Below are 25,931 nucleotides of genomic sequence, written 5' to 3' on the forward strand. Positions count from 1 at the left end.
AACCTACCTCAACATAATAAAGGCCATATATGACAAACCCACAGCGAGCATCATACTCAATGGTGAAAAACTGAAAGCATTTCCACTAGGGTCAGGAACAAGACAAGGATGTCTACTCTTGCCACTCTTATTCAACATAGTTTTGGAAGTCCTAGCCACAGCAGTCAGAGAAGAAAAAGAAATAAAAGGAATACAAATTGGAAAAGAAGTAAAACTGTCACTATTTGCCGATGACATGATACTATATATGGAAAATCCTAAAGACACCACCAGAAAACTACTAGAACTAATCAATGAATTTGGTAAGGTTGCAGGATACAAACTTAATGCACAGAAATCTCTGGCATTCCTATACACCAACAATGAAAAATCAGAAAGAGATATTAAGGAAACACTCCCATTTACCACTGCCACAAAAAGAATAAAATACCTTGGAATAAACCTCCCCAAGGAGACAAAAGACCTGTATGCAGAAAACTATAAGACACTGATGAAAGAAATTAAAGATGATACAAACAGATGGAGAGATATACCATGTTCTTGGATGGGAAGAATCAACATTGTGAAAATGACTCTACTACCCAAAGCAATCTACAGATTCAGTGCAATCCCTATCAAACTATCGATGGCATTTTTCACAGAACTAGAACAAAAAACTGCACAATTTGTATGGAAACACGAAAGACCCTGAAGCCAAAGCAATCTTGAGAAAGAAAAACAGAGCTGGAGGAATCAGGCTCCCTGACTTCAGACTATATTAGAAATCTATAGTAATCAAGACAGTATGGCACTGGCACAAAAACAGAAATACAGATCACTGGAACAGGATGGGAAGCCCAGAGATAAACCCACACACATATGGTCACCTCATCTTTGGTAAAGGAGGCAAGAATATATAATGGAGAAAAGACAGCCTCTTCAATAAGTGGTGCTGCAAAAACTGGACAGCTACATGTAAAAGAATGAAATTAGAACACTCCCCTCACAAAAATAAACTTAAAATGGATTAAAGACCTAAACGTAAGGCCAGACACTATAAAACTCTTAGAGGAAAACATAGGCAGAACACTCTATGACATAAATCACGGCAAGATCCTTATTGACCCACCTCCTAGAGAAATGGAAATAAAAACATAAATAAACAAATGGGACCTAATGAAACTTCAAAGCTTTTTCACAGCAAAGGAAACCATAAACAAGATGAAAAGACAACCCTCAGAATGGGAGAAAATATTTGCAAATGAAGCAACTGACAAAGGACTAATCTCCAAAATTTACAAGCAGCTCATGCAGCTCAATATCAAAAAAACAAACAACCCAATCCAAAAAATGGGCAAAAGACCTAAACAGACATTTCTTCAAAGATATACAGACAGCCAACAAACACATGAAAAAATGCTCATCATCACTAATCATTAGAGAAATGCAAATCAAAACTATAATGAAGTATCACCTCACACCACTCAGAATGGCCATCATGAAAAAAATCAACAAACAGTATGGGGATTCCTTAAAAAACTACAAACAGAGCTACCATACGACCCAGCAATCCCACCACTGGGCACATACCCTGAGAAAACCGTCATTCAAAAAGAGTCCTGTACCACAATGTTCACTGCAGCTCTGTTTACAGTAGGCAGGACATGGAAGCAACCTAAGTGTCCATCGACAGATGAATGGATAAAGAAGATGTGGCACATATATACAATGGAATATTACTCAGCCATAAAAAGAAACGAAACTGAGTTATTTGTAGTGAGGTGGATGGACCTGGAGTCTGTCATACAGAATGAAGTAAGTCAGAAAGAGAAAAAATACCGTATACTAACACATATATATGGAATTTAACCAAAAAAAAAAGGTTCTGAAGAACCTAGCAGCAGGACAGGTAGAAAGATGCAGAGAATGGACCTGAGGACACGGGGAGGAGGGAAGGGTAAGCTGCGACGAAGTGAGAGAGTGGCATGGACAGATATACACTACCAAATGTAAAATAGATAGCTAGTGGGAAGCAGCCGCACAGCCCAGGGAGATCAGTTTGGTGCTTTGTGACCACCTAGAGGGGTGGGATAGGGAGGGTGGGAGGGAGACACAAGAGAGAGGGGATATGAGGATATATGTATATGTACAGCTGACTCACTCTGTTATACAGCAGAAACTAACACACCATTGTAAAGCAATTATACTCCAATAAAGATGTTTAAAAATAAATAAATAAATAAATAAATAAAAGTATTCTAAAATCAAAAAAAAAAAAAAGGGACTCAGGTAAGAACAAAAAGACAATGTTAAATTCCTTAAAAAGCTGCGCTAAATTTCAAGTCTCTACTAATAATAACTTTCTGCCTCTGAAACGGTACTTACAGCATACTTGCCCATTTTCTAGGAAAACCCTTTTTCATGGGTGTTACCTGGATCGGATCTGGAAATGGCCTTCAAACCCGTATCACACACCTGAACAAAAGCACATGCTTTCATTCTGGATGTGAAATTCTGACTCATCGGGGCACATCGATTTATTTGTAAATCCCTAAATGGTAACAGCCTCCTTCCACCTAAAGCGCAAAGAGCCCAGAAGCTGCCCTAGAAGCTGGCAGCGCACCACATCCTGCTCACACGACAGCAGCCACGCGCACAGTCACCATGCTCTGATCAAGGGCCTGCAACGTGACTTTTACCAGGTGACACTGTAAGTTTGTATTTTGGTGCTCATCTTAGAAGAGGCATGTTTAATCTCAAAGTCATTTCAATTTCAATTCTTATTGGTGTGGCCTGAAGCTCGGCCTGGGGCTGACTGACTCCAAGATAAATGTTGCCCATTAAGATGCAATCTCTTGACAATAGGATATAGATAAAATCAGCCACTTAATTATAACTAGCAAGAGTGGAATACGCAAACCTCTCTAAAAACATCTGCTTAGAGTCAAGGATCGAGTGGTTCAGCATACGAAGAGTCTTTTCCTATATTCAGGATTATTCAAAGATGCCAAAGGTATATGAGATCGTAATACAACTGAGTTGCTTATATAAAATTAATCCTGTATTTATAATAACTGATACTACATTATTAAACAAATGTTCTTTAGTCATGAGAACATCTTTTATTTTCTAATATCATCAAACTCCTGAAAAAAAATTTTTTAATAAGGTACCAAATTAAGCTAAAGTGGCGTCAAAAAAGAAGAAGAAAGAGAAGTTCTCAGCTGGCTCTACAACAATAAGTCTAAAGAGAAAAAAAAATTAAATCAGAAGAAAGGGGCATGCGTGTTGTTTTTAAAGAAACATCAGTGCATGGCATACAGGAGCCCTGTACACAACTGACCGCTCTTCCCCTGCCCGTGAGACCATCACTCTGTATCTGTGGAGGCAGATGTACAAGGTGGAACACCTAATGTCTGACTCACAGAAGACAGAGGTTTAAAGAAATACAGGTGGCCAGAACAGAGCCCTCTGTGTTCCTGGGCTCTCCCTCCATCCCTTTCTCCATTCTGATCAGAACATCACCAACTTTAAGTAATCTGCTGTACCAGAGAACGTCCAGGGTCACCAAGTAGCGTAAAACACCCCTCCATTTAAAGGGAAACACCTAAAACTCTCCTTGTCTTTCCATCGATTTGCCCAGGACTCACTACAGACATGAAGCAGGGCTTCCAAGGAGACGTAAGATTCCACCACCTACAGCCAGTTTACTCCTCAGGGAAGCAGGAGGTGGGGAGAGCCTGACCTCCCAACATTCCAGGACAGAGACCCCCCCACCAGAGCGTGACACCACTCATTCGGGCCAAACACAAGAGACACATCTTCATGTTGCAACACGCACCGCGCACCATGTACCACGCAATGTGGGAGAGGTGATCAGAACCCTAGAGGTGATAAGAAAGAACACAGTGTCTAGTCCTTTACAAAAAGACACAAACTAAGACTTTCGGGAAACAGCTGCAGAAACAAGTTTGCTATGTAACTTGAGTAGTACATGATATACTGTAGATGTCTTACTTATTACAGGCTAAATTATAACCTGAAAGTACTAGCTTTCACAGCCAATTAGAATATAAAACAAAATTCCCTTTAATTGCAAACAAAACAAAAAGAGTCTCATTTCAAAATAATAAGTACAAGAATTCAGTTCTGGGATACAATTTTCTTAGAGCCCTCAAATTAAACAAGCAAACCAACGCAGGAGGGACAGAGTTAAGACCAAAGTAGAGACAGGAAAACACGGAGAGCAGTGGTACAGTGGAAACAATCATCGGCCAGAAGTCCAGACTTTGGATCTGCCCAGATCCGCCAACGCGTGATATTCCAACAAGGCTCTTAACCAGCCGGGTGTCAGTTTACCCTTTAGCAAAGGGGAGGGGTGGACAGAAAGCCCCTCAGGGACCTGAGTGGAACCTTACTGTGTGCAGCTGCCTCAGCTCACCGCCTGCTTCAGTTCAGCAAGTCCCCACCCTGCAGCACTGGCAGCTCCATCGAGCCCTTGCTCGCGGGGGAGAAATGTCCCCCCACAGCCAGAGCTCCCGCCTCGGGAGGCCGCCCTGACCAGGTCAACCCCCCACCCCGACCGGGTCAAGCCCCCACCCTGGAGACGTGCTCCCTTGGCGCCCTTCTCCCCTTTATGTATCGCTACTGCCGTTAATCCTACACTGATTTATGGGTTCTTCAATAAACGTCTGCTCCATTCGTTTCTAGGATCCAAAATTCAAGGGGACCGTAGTTGCCTTGCTGAATATTACACACCCAGATTTAGTATACTTCTTACCATACAGTATGTACCACAATCTTTTAGTGAATAGAAGAATTACTGGCTAAGAAAGCATTTCAATTAAGCACGAAAAAAGGTCTAGCTGGGGGTACAAACATATCTAAAGATTAAATTTTTTTTCTCAAAAAATGATATACAGAGTTGGAAAATAAAGAGGGCTGAGAAAGTAATGAAATCTCTACAAGGTAAGGAAAACAGGTATGTCATCCTCAACTGTTAATGTTTACTTATGAAGCTGTGACTTATTTTACTGGAGCTCTTTTATTTTTTATTAAAGCCTATACTTCAAAACCTTAGTAAGATGTCTTCTTTTAATTCTGCCATCCTACATTCAGCTGGTGGCACCAGCTGAATTCCCACCGCAGGGAACAAAGTAATGAGCCAGAGGCACTTTCAGCCTGGGTGACACGAGGACAGCTTTGTGACTCGCAGACATACACAATGCCTTGCATATTTGAATAAGATTATTTACCTTTGTTCTTTAGAAGGTGGAAACAACCTTAAAAGGTTAATAACACTCGAGACAGTTCTGTGTCCTAGAATTACATAAGCCACTAATCACCACAGAATCACATCAAACGTATTAGAACATGCAGTTGACACACTCGTCACGTGAGAAGACAGGGGACTTCTCTCCGCTGACCAGGTGCAGAGCCCTATAACTATGCAACGTTATGAAGCCTCTCGTGGCTGGATCATTAGCTGCATACCTGAAGCATTTAATGTTGCACTCTGTGAGAGAAGTTGATCATTGCTTATGGTCAAGGTGGCACCCGTAGATTGATTATTGATTGCAGGTGCTGACAATCTTATGCTTCCGTTCAGTTCACTACTTCCATTAGAACTGTGCTGAATAAGATCTTGACCTAAATAGAAATGGATACTGTGATATCTGAGAGTAACACGTTAATTCCCATGGTGGCAAGTATGTTAAACATGTAATAACATCCTTTTGAAAGTAAAGCTATTTCATTTTTAGTACTATTTAAAGAGAAAAAAAATGAAAATAAGACCATGAAATATATTTCCCGAAATGAAACTATTTGTTCACACTTTTTAAGCTATAAAGTATTTAAGTGCTTCTTAAGAGTTCTACTTTAACCCAGCATTCAGGCACTTACAGCTACACACTTGTTGAATAAAACTTAAACCGAACTGGAAATACTTCCAAACATGGTGGACTCCCGGCTGCAGCACTGAGGGGCACGAGGGAGGGTACCAAGGCCTCCCATGCGGCAGCAGTGGCCGCTACAGGTCTCCTGCGGGAGGGTCACTGCCCCACAGCGCTCTGGGTGCGCGCAGCAGGCTCAAACACGCCGTGATGTACTCCCACCAAGAGACACGGGCTTCCGTCAGCTTCGGTAGCTTGTAACCTCTACATTACAGCGTAATTGTATAATGTAATCAGACAGTATGGAAACAGAGGAACATGAAAATTAAAAACCCAAGCTGTTTCAGTGAAAACCATAAGACAAAAGAATGCTGCACTCAGCTTCATAATCACCGACACCCTCATGCCACGCTAGAGAAACAGGACTGGGGAATGAGTCTGTGTAACAGGGGTGGAAGTGTGGGCAAAATAAAACGTGCAGACGCCTACCAGCAGAGCAGACCCACTTTCAAAGACCTGCGGATAAATGCTCAAAATCGTGTAGCCATCGTTCTTCTGATTCTTTGCTTGATGTGGCTTTTTGTTAATAACTAGACTAAAGACATCAGGCAAGAGGACTTTTACTGTACAAGGTACCTGGGGGCGACTGAGCACTCTCCTCACCTTTTACCCAATGTTTAACTTTTTTCCAAACAGCTTATGAATTGCTAAAGGTCTGTACACCTTAAACGAAGTAACATTTGCATTCTAGCAGTCATAAGCATTTATAATTCTGTGCATTCATGGAAAAAAGAACATTCTACAAAATAACCGAACATTTCTATAGCACAGCTAGATGCTTTCCACAGATGACCACAAATTAAAAGTTTTTCTAGACTTCTCAGAATGGGGTAAGAAAATGCTGAGTTAGGAGTCCCCACAGCCGATTCTCATTACACACAGTAATGAGAAGTACAGGAATAAGAAATCTTAAGCCCAGAGTTTGGGCAACCCTTATTTCATCAACGGACAAAGATGTCTCCTAGGATAACCCTTTTATGCTTTTTTATTTTTAATTGCAGTCATAGTCACCTAATACACTAAAAATTAACAATAAAATAACGAAATGATCGATAATAGGAAAACTCAGGAGAAACACAAGTACGAGCCACAAACACAAAAACACACGTGCCGAGCTAGAAGCAAGAATCCCCACATCATGTGCTTTTGGTATAGGACCAGCACAAGCCCTCAAACACTGAGATGAGGCAAAAAAAGTTACTCTGATCAACAAAACAGCTTTCTGAAAATAACTCTTCCATGTTTCCAACATTAAAATTCAAATACATATAGATATATAAATACACATATATTAAACAAAAAAGAAGAAAGTTAGTGAATCAGATAAAACTCAAAGTTAATTTCTGCTGCCTGTTAGCATCTAAAAACCACTGTGTGTCACTGAGAAGCAAAGCTCCATGCAGGAATAGTTCCTCAAACTTCTCACATAAACGGAAAGGGATAAAGACACCCTTAAGAAAGAAGCCTTCCGGTTTTCTTCTCAGTAACTACTCTTTCTTTTCCAGTCATGATTCCTACAGAAATCTCAGGCAACAGAGGTAGTAACCACACTGACCGCTCACACGGCTGTCGGCCCAGCGCTCCAGCCGCCGCCATACCGTGTCTCCAGGGAGGTTATTTTGACCCCAGCTAAATGTTTTTCTTTTCTTTCTTTTTTTTTTTTTTAAAAAACCAACAATCTCATAAGGTTGTTATGAGACTTAAATGAGTTAATATTTGTCAAAGTTACTAGAACAGGACCTGGTGCACTGTAAGGGTCAAAACAATTGTTGCTTTAAGAACCACTCAGTTAACATGAAGAGCTCATGACTAAGAGTCATGTGGGCAAAGCGCACCTGTAAAATATGCTCTAAGCTAACTCTGATGAGAACATATTGTGAGAATTAATGCTCTCTAAGGGAAAGAACCGACCGTGGACATCACAGGCCTGGGACAGGGGACACGTTAGCCGGTGACTCTCGCGGAGGACCAGCTTGCCAGCCTCGGTGGCCTGGGCTGCCAAAGGGTGTCTTCCACCCACTTATCTAGTTTTTGATGTTCTATCATAATTTTCTACATAATCTGAGAAGAATTCTGAAAAGGTCAGAGGGGTAGGTGTCTGTAATCTCCTAGTGTAACCACTTATACCGATTCAACTCCTTTAGCTCAAAGGAGCATGGTAAGAATTATGAAGCCATGGTTTTCTACTCTTGGCTAAACAAAATATATCTGACAAAGCTAACTGGCTCAAACTGGACGTGCCATGAGGAACCACCAGGTTTGATCCCTGGTATCAGAGGGGATCTGCAGGATGATCATTCTCACTAAACTCGAGTTTCTCACATAAATTAGAGACACTTCCTGAGGCACTGGATTTAGGCAAAGCTCAGTCTTGCAGGAAAAAGATACAAAAAAAGAGTTACCTAAACTGCAGGTGAAAGGATTTAAAAAATTTTAAGACTAACCGGAGATGGTCAGGGTAATTTCCTGCGGTGACCCCGAGGACGACGCAGCGGCGGGCCCAGCAGCCTGCGCCAGCACCTGGCTCAGGCTCGAGTTGTTAATGGTCAGGGTGATCTCGTGGGGGCCACTGGAGGTGGACACCAGGCCTTGTGATGTCATCACCTGAGAGAGGTCTTGCGTCCCTGGTCACCGTTATAAAACAGAACAAAGCTGGGCTTAAAAAAATAGTCATTTCCTCCTTTTTCATATTAAAATATTTTAGTGCAACTGTTACTTTAAAAAGAGAAGGATTCAAAATACAGTATCAGTCATCTCTAATTCCTTCATGTGAAATGATTTAGAAACAAACAAACAAACAGCCTTATGAGGAAATAGGAAGCCGGTTCCATGAATGCAATCATCTCTGCGCATATACTGACTAAACATCATTTATCGTCAGAAAAGCTCACTTTATTCTTAGGACATTTATTCGTTAAGCTTTATAAAGAAAAGAAAGCAGTGTCCCCAAACCAAATCTGTGACTGTGAGCAGCGAGCTGAAACTCCAGCTGTCACAATCAACCGAAGCGGCAGCCCTCACCACTGCTGCTGGTGGTCAGCGCGGGATCCTGCTCCGAGAGCGCGCCGATGGTCAGGTTGGCCGACGTCACCGTGGGCTGCAAGGACAGGCCTGAGATGGGCTGCAGGACCACGCTGGCCGGGACTGTACTGTCTGGGGTCTGAAGGGAGCTGTGCTGCGGGGCCAGGCCGGGCTCCGCGGTCGGCTGCGGAGCAAGCAGGTTACCCTGCTGTAGCGTCTGCTGCAGGACGCTTGGGTCAATCTGAAAGCACAGAGGTTGTTGTGATGGAAATTTCACGCTGAGTGTGACTCAGACCATCTGAAAGCACAGAAAAGCCTGGCGGGCGTCGCACCTGTAGCGTGATATTATTAATGCTGGAAGCGTCGATCCCAGAGATTTGAACACTGGGCGTGACCAAGTTAGCTGCCAACTGTAACTGTATGCCCTCGAGCGTGGCCAGGCTTCCATCTGTCAAAGACACCGTCCAGTCGCCACCAGCTGCAGAGGAAGAACAGGAATGACCGCGTACCAGACACTTTCCCAAACAGGAAAAACACACTGGGTTTCTAAATACAGAAGTTCTAAACACACACCGACATGACCTCGTTAACAAATACTAATATTTACTTTACACAGGCACATACATATCTAATTTAATCATCACAAAACAAACCATGTGAAACAGAAAACAATTATTATCCATTTTAGACACATCAGGAAACTAGGCTCAAAGAGATCACATTGATTAGCCCAAGATTTAAAACAATGCTATTATTTTGTCTTATTATGCTTTAATTGCGCCACGGGTCATGAAACTGAAAGAAAGCCACTTAAGATGTTCCGTAGCTATTAACAGTTGCTACGTTACTTGTGAGTGCACGAAAAACCCAACTGACTAAACTTAATGCTTTTCAAATACTGTGTGACCCAAGAGTAACTGGATAACTCTCGTATATGAAAAACAAGGTTCTCAGGTAGCTATAAATTACGTCTCGCTGTCAAATTTGTGAGAATACTAAAAAAGAAGTAGGGTTAAGCCCATCAAACTAAACAAAGAGATGAAGCGTGAAATGCGGAAGTGACGTTAGAAAGGCAGCTGCGCCTGGAAGTCGGGACTTCGACCTCCCCGGCCCCGCGGGAGACCCTCAGGAAGGGCAGTGTCCTGAGGCTGAAGGTCGCGCCGCCCGTCCCGGCGTGCACAGCCCTGGTGCCCGTCAGCCCTACTCACCGGACACGGAGGCGGGAAGGACGGCCTGGCCCAGCAGGCCCTGCTGCAGCAGACTCTGGTCCAGCTGCCCCGCCAGCACGGGGCTGTTCATGATGAACACGCTGGGGTCGGAGGAGGGCGGAGGGGGCGCGCTCACGGGCTGTGGCCCTTCCGGCGGCCCCCGGGGCCCGGGCTTCCTGGCTTTCTTGGGGTCCGGTTTGTAGTGAAACTGCATGTGAGTCTTCCTCCGCCCGGACGTGCGGAAACGCAGCTCACAGTGGGGACACTTGAACGGCTTTGCTCCTGTGTGCAAACGCATGTGGACCTTCAGGCTTCCCTTGGTGGAGAAGGCGTTGCTGCAGACGTGGCAGCTGAAGAGCTTCTGACCTGGGAGGAGGAGCCGAGCGTCAGTGGGCCGGCCGAGCGCTCCCCCCCCTCCATCGGCCATCGGCCCGGCTGCCACTGCGCTGCGTTCACCAGCCCCCGTGCTCCCCGGGGCCCCTCGCTCCAGAGGGCCGGTGGCTGGCAAACTTAAAAGTAAGCGAAGTTCACTGTTGAGGATCCGAATTCAGTCTTTCCACGACATGGAGGCACACCGAGCCCTGCCGGGAGCGGGGATCCACACTGCATCTCGGGCTCTGCTCCCTGATTTTACGAAGCGTGAGCTCACGCCTCACCGGTCTTCTCCTCTGACAAAAGGGTGCCCGAGCCGCCAGCACAGGTAGAAGCCGCCTGGCAGACTGCGCTCCGGGCACACGTGCCCAGCTCCTGGGGTGCCAAGTCCTCTAACACACATGTGCTGCGTGGGGGAAGAAGGCCAGGCAGGCAGGGCTGGGCGTGGCATCAGAGCCCCGACCCTGCCCTGGAGTCTCTGCAAGGAGAGAGCCCGCCCGTCCCTGTCTCCCTCTCCTGCTCCCGGAAACCGACACAGACTGTGCCCACGGGCGGGCGCTCGGCGACTCGCCCTGGGACTGGCGGCGCCTGCTCCCCTCACACTGCTCGGGGCCCCAGAAGTCACCTGAGAGGGAGCCCTGGAAGGTGTCTTCCCAGAGACTTTCTCCCTAGCCCTGACACCCGGGAGCCGACATGGAGGCTTGGTGCACAGGAGGCGTCCCGAGCATCGCCGGCACCTGCCATGTGAGCTACCACGCGAGACCCGGGACGCAAGGCCGCTAAGCGGGCCCCTCCCGACCCCCGGCAGCGCCCAGGGCTGCAGGGGAGGATCAAGCACAGATCCTAAGGGAACAACAGAAGAAGGGCCCGCAGAATAGGCAGCTGAAGGACTTCGTGTATCTGTTTACTTAGTTCCACACGTGAACCCATCAGAAAAGAATCACAGGGCTTTACGCCTGTGTGGAATTCCACTTGTACTCCCTTGGTCAATTCGGCTTATGGTCTAAACTTCAGAGTGTGAATTGCTTTGATAATCATAATCCCACGCGTCCCAACGACGCTAACATTTACTCCGTGTTTACCAGGTGCTACTTTCACTTTTCTAGGCGATTTAAACTCCCAGAGGGTGGGGGGCACTCGTGTTAGCCCCGTTTTCCACATGAGGGACGGGCGGGTCAGAGAAGCGGCTCCCAAGTGAGGACAGACTCCAGCCGGGCAGAGGCCAATGGCCCGCCTTCTCACCCACGAGCGCGCACCGTGCAGGATCAAGAAGCAAAGGTTGAGCACCTTTTACTTAGGATGATTAACCTTCAGTTCCTCACATTAGAAGAAAACGGCCATGAAATGTGGATGTTAATTGTTTTCCTTTATCAGATTTCCCCCCCATAGAAACAGAATTGCTACCTGGTAAGTGTAATCAGACTTGTGAAATCCCCCGTTTTCACAAAATCTGAACAGACTGAATCTCTGGCCTGAATGAGACTAAGAGGTAATCTCGCTAACACAGGTATTTAACTCTGCGTGAGACAACTTACAACGCCACATCTGAGACCTAGATCCTTTCCTTTGGTGTCAGAGATCACTTTCTCCACGTTGGGAATCACAAATCTTCTACATTCATTTCTTCACTCTTCCTGATTTTTAAGCTTTCTATCATCTTGAAAGTATGTGTGCAAAATACGTAGGAACAAGTATAAAATGCTGTCGGAAGGCATCTACCACCAGTACAGGTATTTGTTCTTACCTGTGTGAGTCTTCACATGGCAGTCTAGGGTAGATTTAACAGTGAAACTCTTCCCACATTCATCGCATTTATATGGCTTTTCTCCAGTGTGGATTCGAACATGCCTAGCCAGAAAACATTTGCAATTAAGTGTCTTTCTTTTTAACTTTATACGCATTTACAAACAACTTCATGACTTAAAATTTATAGCTATCCATATAAAGTTATGCGTGCCTATGTACTGAATAAACTTAGCAAAACAAAACTTTTAAGCTTCACTCTGTATGAATAATACCATAAACAAATCCACAAGACAACAAAGTAATCTGCAAGACCAGTGAAAACAAGGCTAACTTTCTTGGAAACCAAAGAGAATCTCAGAGATCAGCAGTAAGACAAGAAATATCACAGGAGAAAAACAGGCGACACACAGGCAGCGTAGAGAAGAAACACACGCACCCAAACGCCACATGAAAAGGTATATTCCCCAGACTCAGAATTTAAAAGGAGCAAGTTAAAACGACGAGCCGTCCCTTTCCCATCAGTCTGACGATGAGCGCCCCCCGCCAGCTGTGTGGCCTGGGAGCGGGCGTTCAGAGGCTGCGGGATGCGAACGGCGCAGCCCTCGGAGGCCCGTGGGCGTGTCCGTCGGCACTGACCCCGGGCACCCACATAGGCGCACACGGAGCACAGGACAGCGGCGCTGGCCTAGTGATTCCACGCTGAAAACCAGGCAGTCATCAACAGGGGTCTGGGACACCCACACGACAGACGAGACGTCGCCGTGAAGGATGAAAGAGGTGGGCGGGTACTGACAAAGCTGTCTGAGACCCCACGATACGTAAAAATTAAACCGAGACCGGAATTGCAGAAGTTAACGCTGACGTATGGGTAGACATTTCTGAAAAAACGCACAGAAGAAACTGCTGATAGCGCTTGTCTCTGGGGAGGGGAAGGCTCTCCCTTCATAGCCTCCTCCGCTGTTTCCGGTCCTGGCTCGCTTCACCAGGACACCTGTCCAGTACGCAGTGGGGGCAGCTGAGACCTGCACGGCCGTTAAGTGAAGGACGGAGGAGAAGGCAGGCCGGCTGCCAGGCCACAGCGGGCTTCTCAGGAGCACCTGCCGCTCGCCTCCTCACGGGGCGGGGGTGGGGTGGGGGTGGTGCACGGTCAGCAGTCCCACCCCCGGGGCGCACCTCCGGGCCCAGCTGGCCGCTCGTCAGCACCACCCGCCGGCCACGCGCTGCAGGCCTTCACAGCGGCGCGAGGACGCCCACGGGGCTGCCCAGCACGACGCCCTCACCCACGACTCACACCCCTGCCTCCCGCTGGGGCCCTGCCCCTCCCACAGCCGGCGCGTGGCTCCCTTGCGGCCACCGCCGGGTCCTCTCCCTAGTTGAGGGTTCCAGCGTCTCACTCCCGGCCTCGGAGTCACGCCGTCATCTTCTGAGCTCGCTCCTCCTCCCCACCCGCCGGGACACAGCGCCACCTCGCCCTGCGCCCAAGCTGGGCCCGGCCTTGCGCACTGCCCTCGGCCGTCTACCCGTCCCTCTCGCTGGCACATGCCCCTTCCCGCCCGGCAGGAATACAAGGGCAGGGGTTACTGGAGGCCCTCACGCGAGGAGCGCTTCCAGCCTAGCAGCTGCCCTCCCGTCCCGTGCAGGGCTCTGTGCAACAGAGGGACAGGAAGACGCCTGTTTGGTTTCTGAAGCAGCCGGCTCTCTTATTCCCCGCCTTGAAATCCCGACAGCTCCTCCCTCAATCACCCTCTACCTTTTACCCAGCAGTTCCACCTCCTGAAGCAAAAGCCGAGCGCCCCCCGGCCCCCAGCCCCGCACTGCAAACAAAAAGCCCCCAAACGTTTTAAGGGAGCGCGCTGTACTTTGGCCTTCATCCCTGGAGCCCGTCTGTCGGCCGCCCCCCGCCACTCTGCCAGACGCACGTCAGTCACTGCCTCGCGGCTGACGTGGCCGCGACCCCCAGCGCTCGGGCCACCGCCCCGTGTGATCGAGCCTCGCGCCATACAGACCGGTTGCCCTGTGGGGCGGGCAGGAACCCGCTGCTGTTCTGTGTGCCTACAAGGCTGGGCTCAGTGCCGCGTCTTCCTCAGGAAATGATTTTTAATTCTCTTTTACTGCTACCACCGTCACACAGAAATAAGCACAGGCAACCCACAGAGCAAGCAAAGGTCTAGCTAACGAGCTCAATGAGCTTGCCAGGAAGCCTCAAAACGCACACGGGCCTGAAACCATAACTCAAGAAAGCAAGGAGCCACTCAGGAGGCGCCGGCTGAGACGCGGCAGCAGGGCTGCAGAGGCGCACACAGACCGCGCGCCCACCCCCGGGGCAGCGGGGCCTGCTGCGCACCTGACCAGGTCGCTGGGCTTCTTGAAGCTCTTGGGGCAGTAGGAGCAGCAATTGGCATGCTTGGGCTCGGCCTCCAGCTCTGCCTGCCTGTCCTTCATCTCGCTGATGCGGTCCTTCTCGGCGGCCGACTGCACCAGCACCTGCTCTGACACGGTGGCACTCTCCTGCGGCCGAATCTTGGCCAACTGCGCCGTCTCCTCCTCTGTGAAGGTGATGACCTCGGGACGAGCCTTTCTAGACACATTTCTTTCAGAACTGTCTTCCTCTTCCTCCAGACCCATCTCTAAACAAAAGGTAGGAGAAAGGATCAAAGCCTTATAAAAAAAACTAAGTTGTAACAGAACTAAAACTAAACATTTCACTTAAATATGTAAGGTTAAAATCAACAACTCAATGAGGCTGTATTTGGGATGGTAAAGGGTTCTTCCCCACCACTGTCTATTGAGAAGCTGGTCAGGGTGGAAAGGCCATGCCTCGGGGGAGGGGTCACTGACAAGGGCAGGTGCCGTGGCTGACGGTCTCCTGCCAGCAGGCCGGCGGTGGGCTCTGAAAGGGTCAGTGTCCACACGCGTCAACAGTACTCATACACGCAGACGTTCATTTACAACACGGGCACAAAGTGAATTAGCGTAAGAAGATGAGCAGCCCAAAGGAAGAGACCAAACGGATAACTAGCAAACAGCCGCCAATTAAAAAGATTTACTGAAAGGAAAGAAAACACTTAAAAAATATGTATGTTTAAGTATTCTCTCAGTGAAATGTAAGGATATATTTACATCCGTTAAAAAAAATAGAATAAGCTGCTGTTAAAATGTAACCGAGAAGGAAAAAAAGGTTTGGCTGGGGACGGGGGACGGGGGACACGGGGACTGTATTATTTATTGCACAGATGGCTAAAAATTTTTTAAAAAAACAGCAGAGGGCTTCCCTGGTGGCGCAGTGGTTGAGAGCCCGCCTGCCGATGCAGGGGACGCGGGTTCGTGCCCCGGTCCGGGAAGATCCCACGTGCCGCGGAGCGGCTGGGCCCGTGAGCCGTGGCCGCTGAGCCTGCGCGTCCGGAGCCTGTGCTCCGCAACGGGAGAGGCCACAACAGTGAGAGGCCCGCGTACCGAAAAAAAAAAAAACCACACAAAAACAGCAGAAACACTAAATAGCAAAACAGACAGTGGTCAGAGCCAAAACAGTGAACTAAAAACTGACGGATGGCCCTCCGAGTCAAGCCCCCACCTCAGCACGCTCACTCCACCAGCATCAACGGTGTGAGGTGTACAGTGCCGGCCGCAGCACAGACAGCAGCCCAGGCCCCAGGACACCTATCGACAGCATGACTATCGATAGCATAACTCACACTGCGTATGGAACAAGGTCATTTAAAAAATTTAAAACGCTGTGCACTGGCGCCATGTGTCAGAATATGCAAGGTGCACGTTCTGTCACCATAATTTCACTCTGGAACTTGCTAAAAAGAAATCATCTCATAGGTATAAAAAGTATAAGCACAAAATAATCCTCCTGGGATTACTATACTTGGTGTGAGAACCGGGCCCATCAGCTCGTCTACCATTTAAGTTAGCGTCACGGTATCTCGTGTCGATCAGATAAGAACGTGCGTGGTGAGTAAGCACAGCGCCGAGGGTTCAAGCCCCCTGACTGCCAGCTCTTCCTGTGACACTGCAGCACTGGGCAGCCACTGTGCGTCCAGCAACAGGAAGCTGTGTAATGAAACACAACGGAATTCCTTGCAGGCGTTAGAACTGACGTGCATCCGTGCTCACTAATATCCAGTTCGCCTGTAATAAACACCCATGGACGACAACACTGCGTTTCACGTGGTTTCCTATTAGGGAATTCAGGTCCACCTACACGTGTGTACGTGCGTGCGTGGGCGACAGCCTGCCCTGTGTGGGGATGCTGGTATTTTGGTGCCTGGTGACCAGCGAGGTAAGAAGTTTTCCTCTGCGTGCCTCCCTGAGTCTTTCTTTCAAAGAGCAAATTATGACTGCTTTCATAATCAGAAAATGAAATTGTCAATGTACTGGTACAAACCACCTCTGACAAGAGCTGGTCCCCAAGTGTCAGCACTGGCTGGCGATAACCTGAACCAACAAAGGGGCCGCACCTCCTCCTTCCGCCTCTCCCGGTGCTGCTGAGCCAGCCGAGGGGACCGTCTGGTGCCTCTTCATGTGCTTTTTACAGTGAACTGTGGTTCGGAAGCCCTGCTCGCAAAATGGACACTTGTAGGGCTTCATGCTCATGTGCGTGGCCGTGTGCCTGGTGAGGCTGCCGTTGGTTGTGAAGGAAGCGTGGCAGACGCTGCAGCTGAAAGCCTTTTCTCCTGCGACAGCAGAGACGGGGTCAGAACACGTTCGTTACCTGAAAACCGTACGCAATCAGAGCAAAGATGCGCTCAACAAGCTGCAAAACCGAAGAGCATGTACTTGCTGTGGTCTCCCATTTTTAGGAATTGAGGGTCTTTCAAGAAGAGGTTATTTTAAGAAGACGGACGGTCATAATGAAGCAGACAGACAATACTAAGCCCTGACAAGATGTGAAATCATTGCTGGGGGACAAGGAAAATGGTGCGGCCACTCTGGTTTGGTAAACCCCAAGGTTTAAACAGTTATCGTTATGACCCAGCAAGTCCACTCCTCAACAGAGAAGCGAAAACTTGCGTCCACACAGAAACGCACAGAACGCTCACAGCAAGATTACTCCTGATGGCCAAAACCCGGCAACGCCTCAGCTGCCCGACAGCTGATAAGCGGGTAAGCAGAACGCGGCCTCCCCACACAGTGACTACTGTTCAGCTCTAAAAACAAGGGTGACGCATATGCTACAACGTGGGGGGACCTTGAACAGGCGCTGAGCGAGGGAAGCCAGTGACAAAAGGCACCGTGTTGTGTGGTTCCGTGTGCAGGAAGAGCCCGGAACAGGCAAATCCACACAGACAGGAAACAGTCAGTGGTTGCCTGGGGCTGGGGGCCCTGAGGGGTGTGATGCAAACGCGCTAGGATTCACATGCTCTAGGATCACGTCTGGTTTTCCGTGTGTTTACGCCCAGTGCGAGGTGGACAATGACCTGTGTGTGTCTTCTCGTGGGACTTGAGGACCCCAGAGGAAACGAAGCCACGTCCACAGAGCTTGCACTTGTAGGGCTTCTCCCCGGTGTGTGACCGCACGTGCTGCTTCAGGTGGCTGGACTTCTTAAAGCCTTTGTGGCAATAGTCACATCTGTACACACAACACAGACCATGTTAATTCACAGCATGATCACAAATGCAACACCTGAGAAGGGAAGAAAAGCAAACACTCTTCACCAACAATCAGTAAACAACCAGGCGTAACTGCTACAGAAACAAGGTGTGCTCTCCAACACTTAAAACACTGTGAAATACTAGCAAGAAAAACTTGTTAGATCAAATTCTGCTCAGACTGTACCCTCAAACATACTTTATTATTTCAAAGTTAGTAAAACCTATAGCAATTCTCCAGGGGAAATAAAATTTGATTAACTACAAACTATTCCTTTAAACATAACAGGGAATTTATTATGTGCTATTTTCTTTACCAAGTCATAAGACGCTGTGAACCCTTCCGCTGCATTAGGGTCAGAATCACCTCTGAGTCTAGACACTTGGAAATGTCAGTTCGTATACTCTTTAGTTGATAAAATACTTTACCAAGCAGATGTTACTAGAGCTATTTTGAATAACATATAAAGATGTAGTGTTATTTTCCTCTCAGTTGTTATGAAATGTATTAAAATTAAGGATGAAACAATTATACATTTCAAAATTCCTGTTCACATATGATTTAAAAACTTTTAAAAATTCTGAAAGCTTATTGCATTTTATTTCCCTACGTCTTCCCCTTCCAGGTTTGAGTCTGTGATAGGAACGCACAGAGCACGCGGCTCGGCACACAGCAGCACGTTCTTAACAAGATGCGCTGAGTATGAGCACACGGGGGTGGCCGAATGGCCAGAAGTCCAGGAACGCCCAAGCAGACGCCACAGAGGGGTCACAAGAAAACATTGTACCAATCTCACTTAAAAACACCAATGCAAAATCCCACATTAAACATTAGCAAACAAATACTTGCTGAATAAGTGCAAGTGTGACTTAAGTATCGGGAGGTTGTATATAAAACACACGGAAGAGCCGTGGACAAAAAGGTGCGACATGAATTCAAGTTATTTCTGAAAACACGGGAACGGCGGCCTAGAGCGGGCACAGGAAGCTACAGCATAGTAGTCTACGGGTACAGGCTGCTGCATCCAAGCCCTGCCCAAGCCACTTATTAGCTGTAGAAGCTTTAGCAAGTGAGTCTCTTTTGTCTCAGGTACTTTCTTTATAAAATGGGGGTGACGACAGACCCTGCTTCCCAGAGCTTTTGTGAATGAAGCTGCAGGAACGGTGCAGGTGGGCACTGGGTGCAGCAGGACGGGCTGCGGTCCGAGCGCGCGTAGCCGGAGGAGCGCGCGGACCCGGAGGAACATGTGTACCTGTAGGAGCGCCGGCTCTGCTCCTCGCTGTCCTCCAGGAACGGGGGATGTGGCGTCTGCAGCTCCAGCTCCTGAGGGGATGACTCCTGAATCAGACGACTTGTCTAAAACGTAGCAGAAGCACAGAGCAGACTGCTTGAACATCTATGAATGAATACAAACACCTAACAACTAAGGATAAGAACACTCATAAATGTGTATTTAAAAGGGAGAAACCCCAATTAGGTCGTTGCAATCATTTGGGCCAAATTAATAACAAAAATCATCTATACCAGTTTTATTGAAGAAATACTTATTTTATTTTCCAACAACTTACTTTAATCTTTCCATATTTTTTATGTCTATTAAGAGACTACTCTTTCATCTGCTCTACTCTTACTGAGAGTGAACAAAACTCCCTGCTTTCTTAAAATACTAAGTCCCCTCGCTTGTCACAAAATCACAGAGGGAGAAAGCATGTTCCCAGCCCAGGAGCAGCAGGCCTGGAGACAGCAGCCCCTTAAGCAGACACCTTCCGGCCACGGGTGGTGCAGCCAAGGGACTGGGCAAAGATCTGCAGGAAATACCCATGTTCAGCAGACAGAGCGCAGGCTGACCTTCAGGACGTGGGGGACAGGCGCAGGAGAGGCCAGAACAGTGGAGAACCTGCCTGAGTGCACGCATTTCCCCTGGCTTCCGGGACCCGCCCCGAAAAGCCACGAGTGAGCGGGTATGCAGTCTTGCTCAGAGGGCCGAGTGAAGGCAAGCCACAGAGAGGCATGCCCCCCACCACCCAGATTCAGTGCCTACTGTCAATTACACAGCTTCGAGCTGGGAAAACGTGCTCTGAAAATTTCACTGGAGGGTCCAGGTCCCCCACTTGGCAAAAGTTACCCACAGGGGCTTTTAAAGAGAGAAAACAAGGACTTCCCTGGTGGCACAGCGGTTAAAAATTCTGCCTGCCAACACAGGGGACACGGGTTCGAGACCTGGTCCGGAAGACTGCACATGCCGCAGAACAACTAAGCCCTGTGCACCACAACTACTGAGCCTGTGCCCTAGAGCCCACGAGCCACAACTACTGAAGCCCACGCGCCGAGAGCCCGTGCTCTGCTACAAGAGAAGCCACCACCGTGAGAAGCTCGCGCACCGCAACCAAGAGTAGCCCCCGCTCGCCGCAACCAGAGAAAGCCCGCATGCAGCAACGAGGACCCAACGCAGCCCCCCCAAAAATTAAAAAAGTAAATATTAAAAAAATGAGAGAGAGAAAACAATTGATTTGCCAATCATTTTCACCACTACTGAAAGATTTCCAAAAATGGCAAAATCAATACCAAAACAAAAACTTAAATGCCTCCAACTTGACTAAGAGATGAAAATTTTAAATGATGCATTTAAATATGTATCTTTAGTATGTCAGCCGTCACTATATTTTCATTCTAACATGTTTCTTTTAAGATTCCACATATTAAAATACTTAGGTTTTCTCGCTAAAGCAACGTGATATCCTTCAGATGTTACTGAAGTCAGTTACACTCTCCTGACTTTCCTGACTTTTAACCAAAAAGGTAAAGCCACATCATGGGAATGAAATCTTAAAACAAAAATGTTTTAAGGGAATAGAAGCCTTGTATGATAAACACTGAGGTTTTCACAGGTGATGCAGCAATCTTAAAGTTGCAACAAGTTAGCATGCCCTCTTAAGTAAGCAAATTTTAAATAATTACAGTGAAGAATAAGATAGCATCTGCTCAATGATGAGACTTCTACAATACTCACTACATTAATCGTATCAGAGCTAGGAACCGGAAGTAAGTTCTGCTGATGGAAGCTCGTGGACAGGGCTTGAGACTCCAGTGTGCTAGAATCTTGTAACTGTTGGACGGGTGGAAACTGAGTCTGTTGATTGTATGTATCAGTCACTGTAAAACCTGAAATAAATTAGAAGACATGAGTTCTGCAAAAAATACTAAAGTTACACACACAAAACCAAAAATGGTTGGTTTTACAAATAAAGGTATTTAAAGGAACATGTCTACTTTCTGAACAGGAAGCAGGATTATTAGTTTTTATCAGCAGGCTCTAAAGTGATCTGCTCACAGGCAAGAGGCTACGCTCAGCTCCCATCCTGGCAGGGCAGGCTGACACAACAGCCACAAATAAGTCCCAATTTCTACTCAATTACCTTTCCTTGGCTAGAAACCAGATGTAGAATGGTCATTGAAGTCCCTTTCTGGAAAATCGGAATAGACTACAGAACAGCGTGTGCGTGCGTGCGTACACACACACACACACACACACATGCTACCCACGCAAGACGTTATCTGGTTCGATCACTGGTCATGCGTTTCAGAAGAGCACTAAAAGAAGCACTCGAGGCTGCTGTAGAGTTAAACCCAACCAGGCGCAGCTCACTGGAGAGCCCCGGGCAAGGCCCACCACTGACCCTGTGACAGACCCGCTGGCTCGAAGGGCTGCGGCGGGGGCGCCTGCTCCTCGTACTGGCCCACGTGCCCTTCCAGAGTGCGCTGCGGGACCACAAGCCTGTCTGAAGACAAGAAGCACAGACGAGGGCGGAGCATTCGTAAACCCGGAAGCTGCTTCACGTCTACCAACCTGTCCAAAAGGATGCTTCGGTGAGCTTCCAAAAAGCAGCCTCCTTGTTTGGAAAAGACAGTAGGAAGACAATTTATACAGAGGGTACAAACTTACATATGCTGGGTTAAAAGGTACAAAGCCCCGCTCACAGACCCAATACTTCTTGGGACGCCCATAAAGTAAACGGCAAGCTGACCGGCCAACCTCTGTCAGGCCCGCAGGAGGCCGGAAGCCTGAGCCGACTCTGTCACTGACCTCACTGTCCCCCGCCCCCGGCGAGCCGGCATCTCTCTGCAGCGAGACCTCCCCGCGGCGCGCTGGCCGAGGGGCCTCAGCTCCCGCAGCCAGCAGCACCCGGTCTGCGGCCTCACGCTGGGAAGCCCGGGGGCCGCGCACCAGGACAGGCGTGACCACGCAGTGAAAGCCAAGGACTCTCCCGCGGCAGGCTCGGGGGTGAAAGTGGGTGACAAGCAGCACGCATCGGAAGGTCCCATTTCTACCATTCTAAATGCACCGCAGGCTCTCTCACTGGAGTAGGAAGGGCCGCAAAACCCCTGAGAGTTACAAGCCCTGAACCGCTCACCTTCATCTGCTTCCAAAGGCTGGCCCGCCACCTGCTGGCCGAGCCCCGCCTCCACGCCGGCGGGCGGCCCCAGGCCCAGCGCGGCCCCGGGGTTGTCGGCCACGGCCTCGGCGGTCGGCTGCAGCGCGGCGTTCTCGATCTCCACCTGCACCTGGGTGGGCACGTGCATGCCCTGCTGGTCCACGGTGCCGTCATCTATCGGGCAGGCCTGCTGGTGCTGCCGGAGCTGCTGGGCAAGCTCAAATCTTCAAAAAATGGACAACAGTCCGCAGCGTCAGCTGCTGTCAAACACCGCGGGCACGCGAGGTGCGATTTATTCAGTGACAGTTTTCATTTTAAACTGGTTCACTTGAAGTGGTGGCAATCCAGTTGAGAGTTAAACACTACAAACAATCTGAAAGAAAACCCACGTGCCCTTATCTCTAACCGCTTTCACAGACTACAGGGGCTTGAAGGCAACAAGGATTTTTCAAAGTCTGAACGATACAAAAGATGCCACATTTCAAAGCTAAACTCTCCCAATTCAAATTCTGCGATGAGCTGAGGTGTTCCAAACAAGAAATGCATGAGATGAGGCAGCGCCTTGACAGACTGCTTTCAGTGTTACACACACACGTGGGAGAGACGGGGCCCTCCTGCAACCTGCGAGGTCGTGCGCAGCTCACTGACCAGCCGGCCACAGGCTGCAGAACCTGGGTCACGAGGCATGTGGCCGCGATGGTTTTCTGCAAGATCGTTATTCCTGTTAATATTATTTCTATGTGTACAGAGCATACCTGGCACATTTTCATCAAGGCCAACAATTTCTCTTTCAAAGAGAAAAATGAACAATGAATTCAGTGAATGAATCAAAAAAACTGGGGAAAAAACAAACAAAAACCCAGGTCAAACAATGATCTGATTAACAGGCTGTGCGGTATCTCATCCATGAAGGGGCTACTCCAGTCAGACTCACACAAGCTCTACCGGACGCTGGATGCCAGAATCACATGAATCTGCCCATTCAGAATTCCATTCTGAGTTCCAAACCAAGTCTTTCCTCTTCATTTCCTGATATCAAAACCAGTCACTTCTCGACCACTTTTACTGAGGAGGGGGAACGAAAATGTACTGAAAAGCAGCAAAGGAAAGAACACGCACTCGCACCGACACCACAGGGTGAGTGTTCAGTGGTGCCATGGGTTCACGGGGTCCCCTCCGCCACCCCGAAGGAGAGGGAATGTGCCCTCTGTCATGACTGGTGGAGCCTTGTTTTCTGTTTGTTTGCCTGGGTGTTTTCACAATTCTTACTACCGCCGACTTCTTATTTTTAACGTAAGTGTATATGGCATTTTAGGAATTCCCAGGACTTCAAGCAAAGGGATCGGACGGCTGGAGCTGCTTCCTGCGTGCAGGCGGGCTCACAGTACACGCCGTCTGTAAGATAAACCCCCAACTCTGCAATGACAGGCCTGGCCGTCCTTACGCCGCCAACTGAAAGTCACGCACAGTCTCTCCTGGCGCACGCGTGGCGCGTGCCCCTCGGCAGAACCCCGGACGAGCGGCGGCCGGAGCAGCACGCCACTGACGGGAACGACCTGGATAAAAGCAGCTGTGACCCTCTTCCCAGAAATTACAGCACTGGCCCCTGAGCCTGTACACTGTACTCCCAGCACTACCACAGAAGCACACTGCGAAGGCCGGGCGCCTTGCAGAGAGAGGCGTTATTCACCGTGTTCTGCGCAAGCCGTGACCGCGCCCCATCTCTCTTAGCAGGGCACCGCTCCTAGGCGATCCTGCTACGGGGAGCGCGCGCGCCGAGCGTCTCCGCCCCCGTGAACTCCCCGGTTCCTGAATGCCTGTGAAGCCCAGAACTTCCTCCGTAAAATGCAGCCACGTGTAACTGGATACGTAATTGGCGAGAGTCCCTGACACCTCCGACCTCATGTTCCCTAGACGGTCTCGAGAAGCACTTAACTCCTCGGCTCCACGATCAGCCGTGCCCAAATTGAGGACACTCAATTCTGTCAAGTGTGCTTCGGCATCCAGAGGGATAAAACCCAAACACTATTTCTCAGAGTGACCTTCTTCTAACAGTTGGGAGTTTTGTTTGGTAGGTAATACCTGGACAGAGACAGCCGGGTTAAAATACGGCTCAAAGGTAAACGTTCTAGGGCAGAAGGCTAATATTCTGTCCTTGTTCTCAAAGTCTCCTAGGAGGTGGTCGTGGCCACCTTGTCCAGGCTTTCCGTTACAATACAGAATTCTGTGGCTTCACAGAAGCACCACTGGATAAGCTCCAGACACAGTCAGAAATGCGTCTCTGTAAGGGCTCTTTGGGTCACCTCCATTGACAGGTGAGGCAGCCCTCTAAGCAAGCAAAAATCTAAGTTAGCTTTAATGATGGCTTTATGTGTTAGCTAAAACCTATTTTCTTTCTGTCAGCAACGTACAATAATTACCATGCTGGTAACACTAATGATATGCCTAGAGGTCACAGAGCTGACCAAGATTTTCTTTTTTGAAACCTTCATTACCTCATTATAGTAGACACCGTCTATCCAGCATTTTATCTACTACTGATTATCAGTTTTAAGAGAGTTTAGAAAGCATTTAGGCCAACACTGACTACTTCAACACTACATTAAAAATAAAAATGGTGGTGCTTTACTCTGTGATTCTCAGTAGGTCATTAAACACTGATACAGAAGGTTTTTTTTAGCTCATACACCTCCCGCTAGAAGTAATAATAAAGGAAACAAAGACAACTATTTCTTCAAAACGCTCCCCACCATCATCTGGGAATTATAAGGATTGTTAAAAAGTGACCATCAGAATTATACCTACCTATGGGTTTTCATGTGCTTTTTGCAATTTAGTGAGGTCTTAAATGTTTTCTGGCAATAGGGACACATATAGGGACGAAGGTCGTTATGGATGCCCATATGTCGCCGTAAGCTACCACCAGTAGTGAAAGCTCCATTACATATCAGACACTTGAAAGATTTAAGTCCAGTGTGCGTTCGGACGTGTGCTTTGAGCACTCCTGCAGAAACAAAGCCTCTTCCACACTGAGAACATTTAAAAGGCTTTTCACCTGTATGTGATCTAAAAAGAATAAAAATGGTAATGAATAAGCGTCTCACGCTTTCACACTGCTTTCTAATTTAGAACGCACTCTAGTATTTATGTCACTTGGCCACCCCTTTTCTGAGCTCAGCAGCAGAGAGACTCAGCTCTCACGTCCCCACAACGGGACCTGAGACTCAGCGCTCAGGTGATTCATCTGAAGTCCTGGGGCTCACAAATAACCGACACAAAACCAGACCCCCCATCCTCTTCTACGCTCTGTCCTCTTCTCATGACCCCTCACTGTCTCTCGTGATCAGGTTTCTATCCATGCTTCCTTTTCACTGTTGCCGGCACCGAGAATTAACCTGATGAATACACCCGAGAAACTGCGAAAGAGCGTAATCCTAAGGAAACAAACCAGATACTCCTCTGACACGTCCCAGAGATTGCAGATACTGAAACATAACAGGAGTGTAAATAAAATTCAGTGGCGGTTTGTGGGTAACACATTTTGGCCAAGACACTGAAGAATAAAAATATCACTTATCAGTAAATATTCTAGGGTCAAAAGTGACATTTTAAATAACAAAAG

General features: G+C 48.1%; 1 protein-coding gene across 17 annotated transcripts in view; it reads right to left on the minus strand.

Annotated features, from left to right (window-relative positions):
* ZNF236 (zinc finger protein 236) overlaps positions 1-25,931 on the minus strand; it is a 132,082-nt gene that overhangs the window by 51,697 nt on the left and 54,454 nt on the right. For 13 of the 17 annotated variants that reach the window (XR_010836922.1, XR_010836920.1, XR_010836921.1 and 10 more), the window contains exons 13-26: positions 25,115-25,375; positions 22,289-22,533; positions 21,554-21,655; positions 20,887-21,038; positions 19,129-19,232; positions 17,704-17,855; positions 16,744-16,959; positions 14,625-14,907; positions 12,279-12,382; positions 10,163-10,528; positions 9,287-9,432; positions 8,955-9,195; positions 8,378-8,557; positions 5,473-5,628 (exon numbers count right to left, since the gene is read on the minus strand). Coding sequence is in view for 11 of the 17 variants with exons in the window: in XM_059039731.2 (XP_058895714.1) it covers positions 5,473-5,628; positions 8,378-8,557; positions 8,955-9,195; positions 9,287-9,432; positions 10,163-10,528; positions 12,279-12,382; positions 14,625-14,907; positions 16,744-16,959; positions 17,704-17,855; positions 19,129-19,232; positions 20,887-21,038; positions 21,554-21,655; positions 22,289-22,533; positions 25,115-25,375 (2,708 nt within the window). In the remaining 6 variants the exon portion in view is untranslated. The remainder of the gene's footprint in view (positions 1-5,472; positions 5,629-8,377; positions 8,558-8,954; positions 9,196-9,286; positions 9,433-10,162; positions 10,529-12,278; positions 12,383-14,624; positions 14,908-16,743; positions 16,960-17,703; positions 17,856-19,128; positions 19,233-20,886; positions 21,039-21,553; positions 21,656-22,288; positions 22,534-25,114; positions 25,376-25,931) is intronic. The other 4 variants (XM_067015262.1, XM_067015263.1, XM_067015265.1 and 1 more) reach the window with 4 other exon arrangements.

Source organism: Kogia breviceps, chromosome 15 (genome assembly GCF_026419965.1).
Source record: "Kogia breviceps isolate mKogBre1 chromosome 15, mKogBre1 haplotype 1, whole genome shotgun sequence".
NCBI classification, from domain to species: Eukaryota; Metazoa; Chordata; class Mammalia; order Artiodactyla; family Physeteridae; genus Kogia; species Kogia breviceps.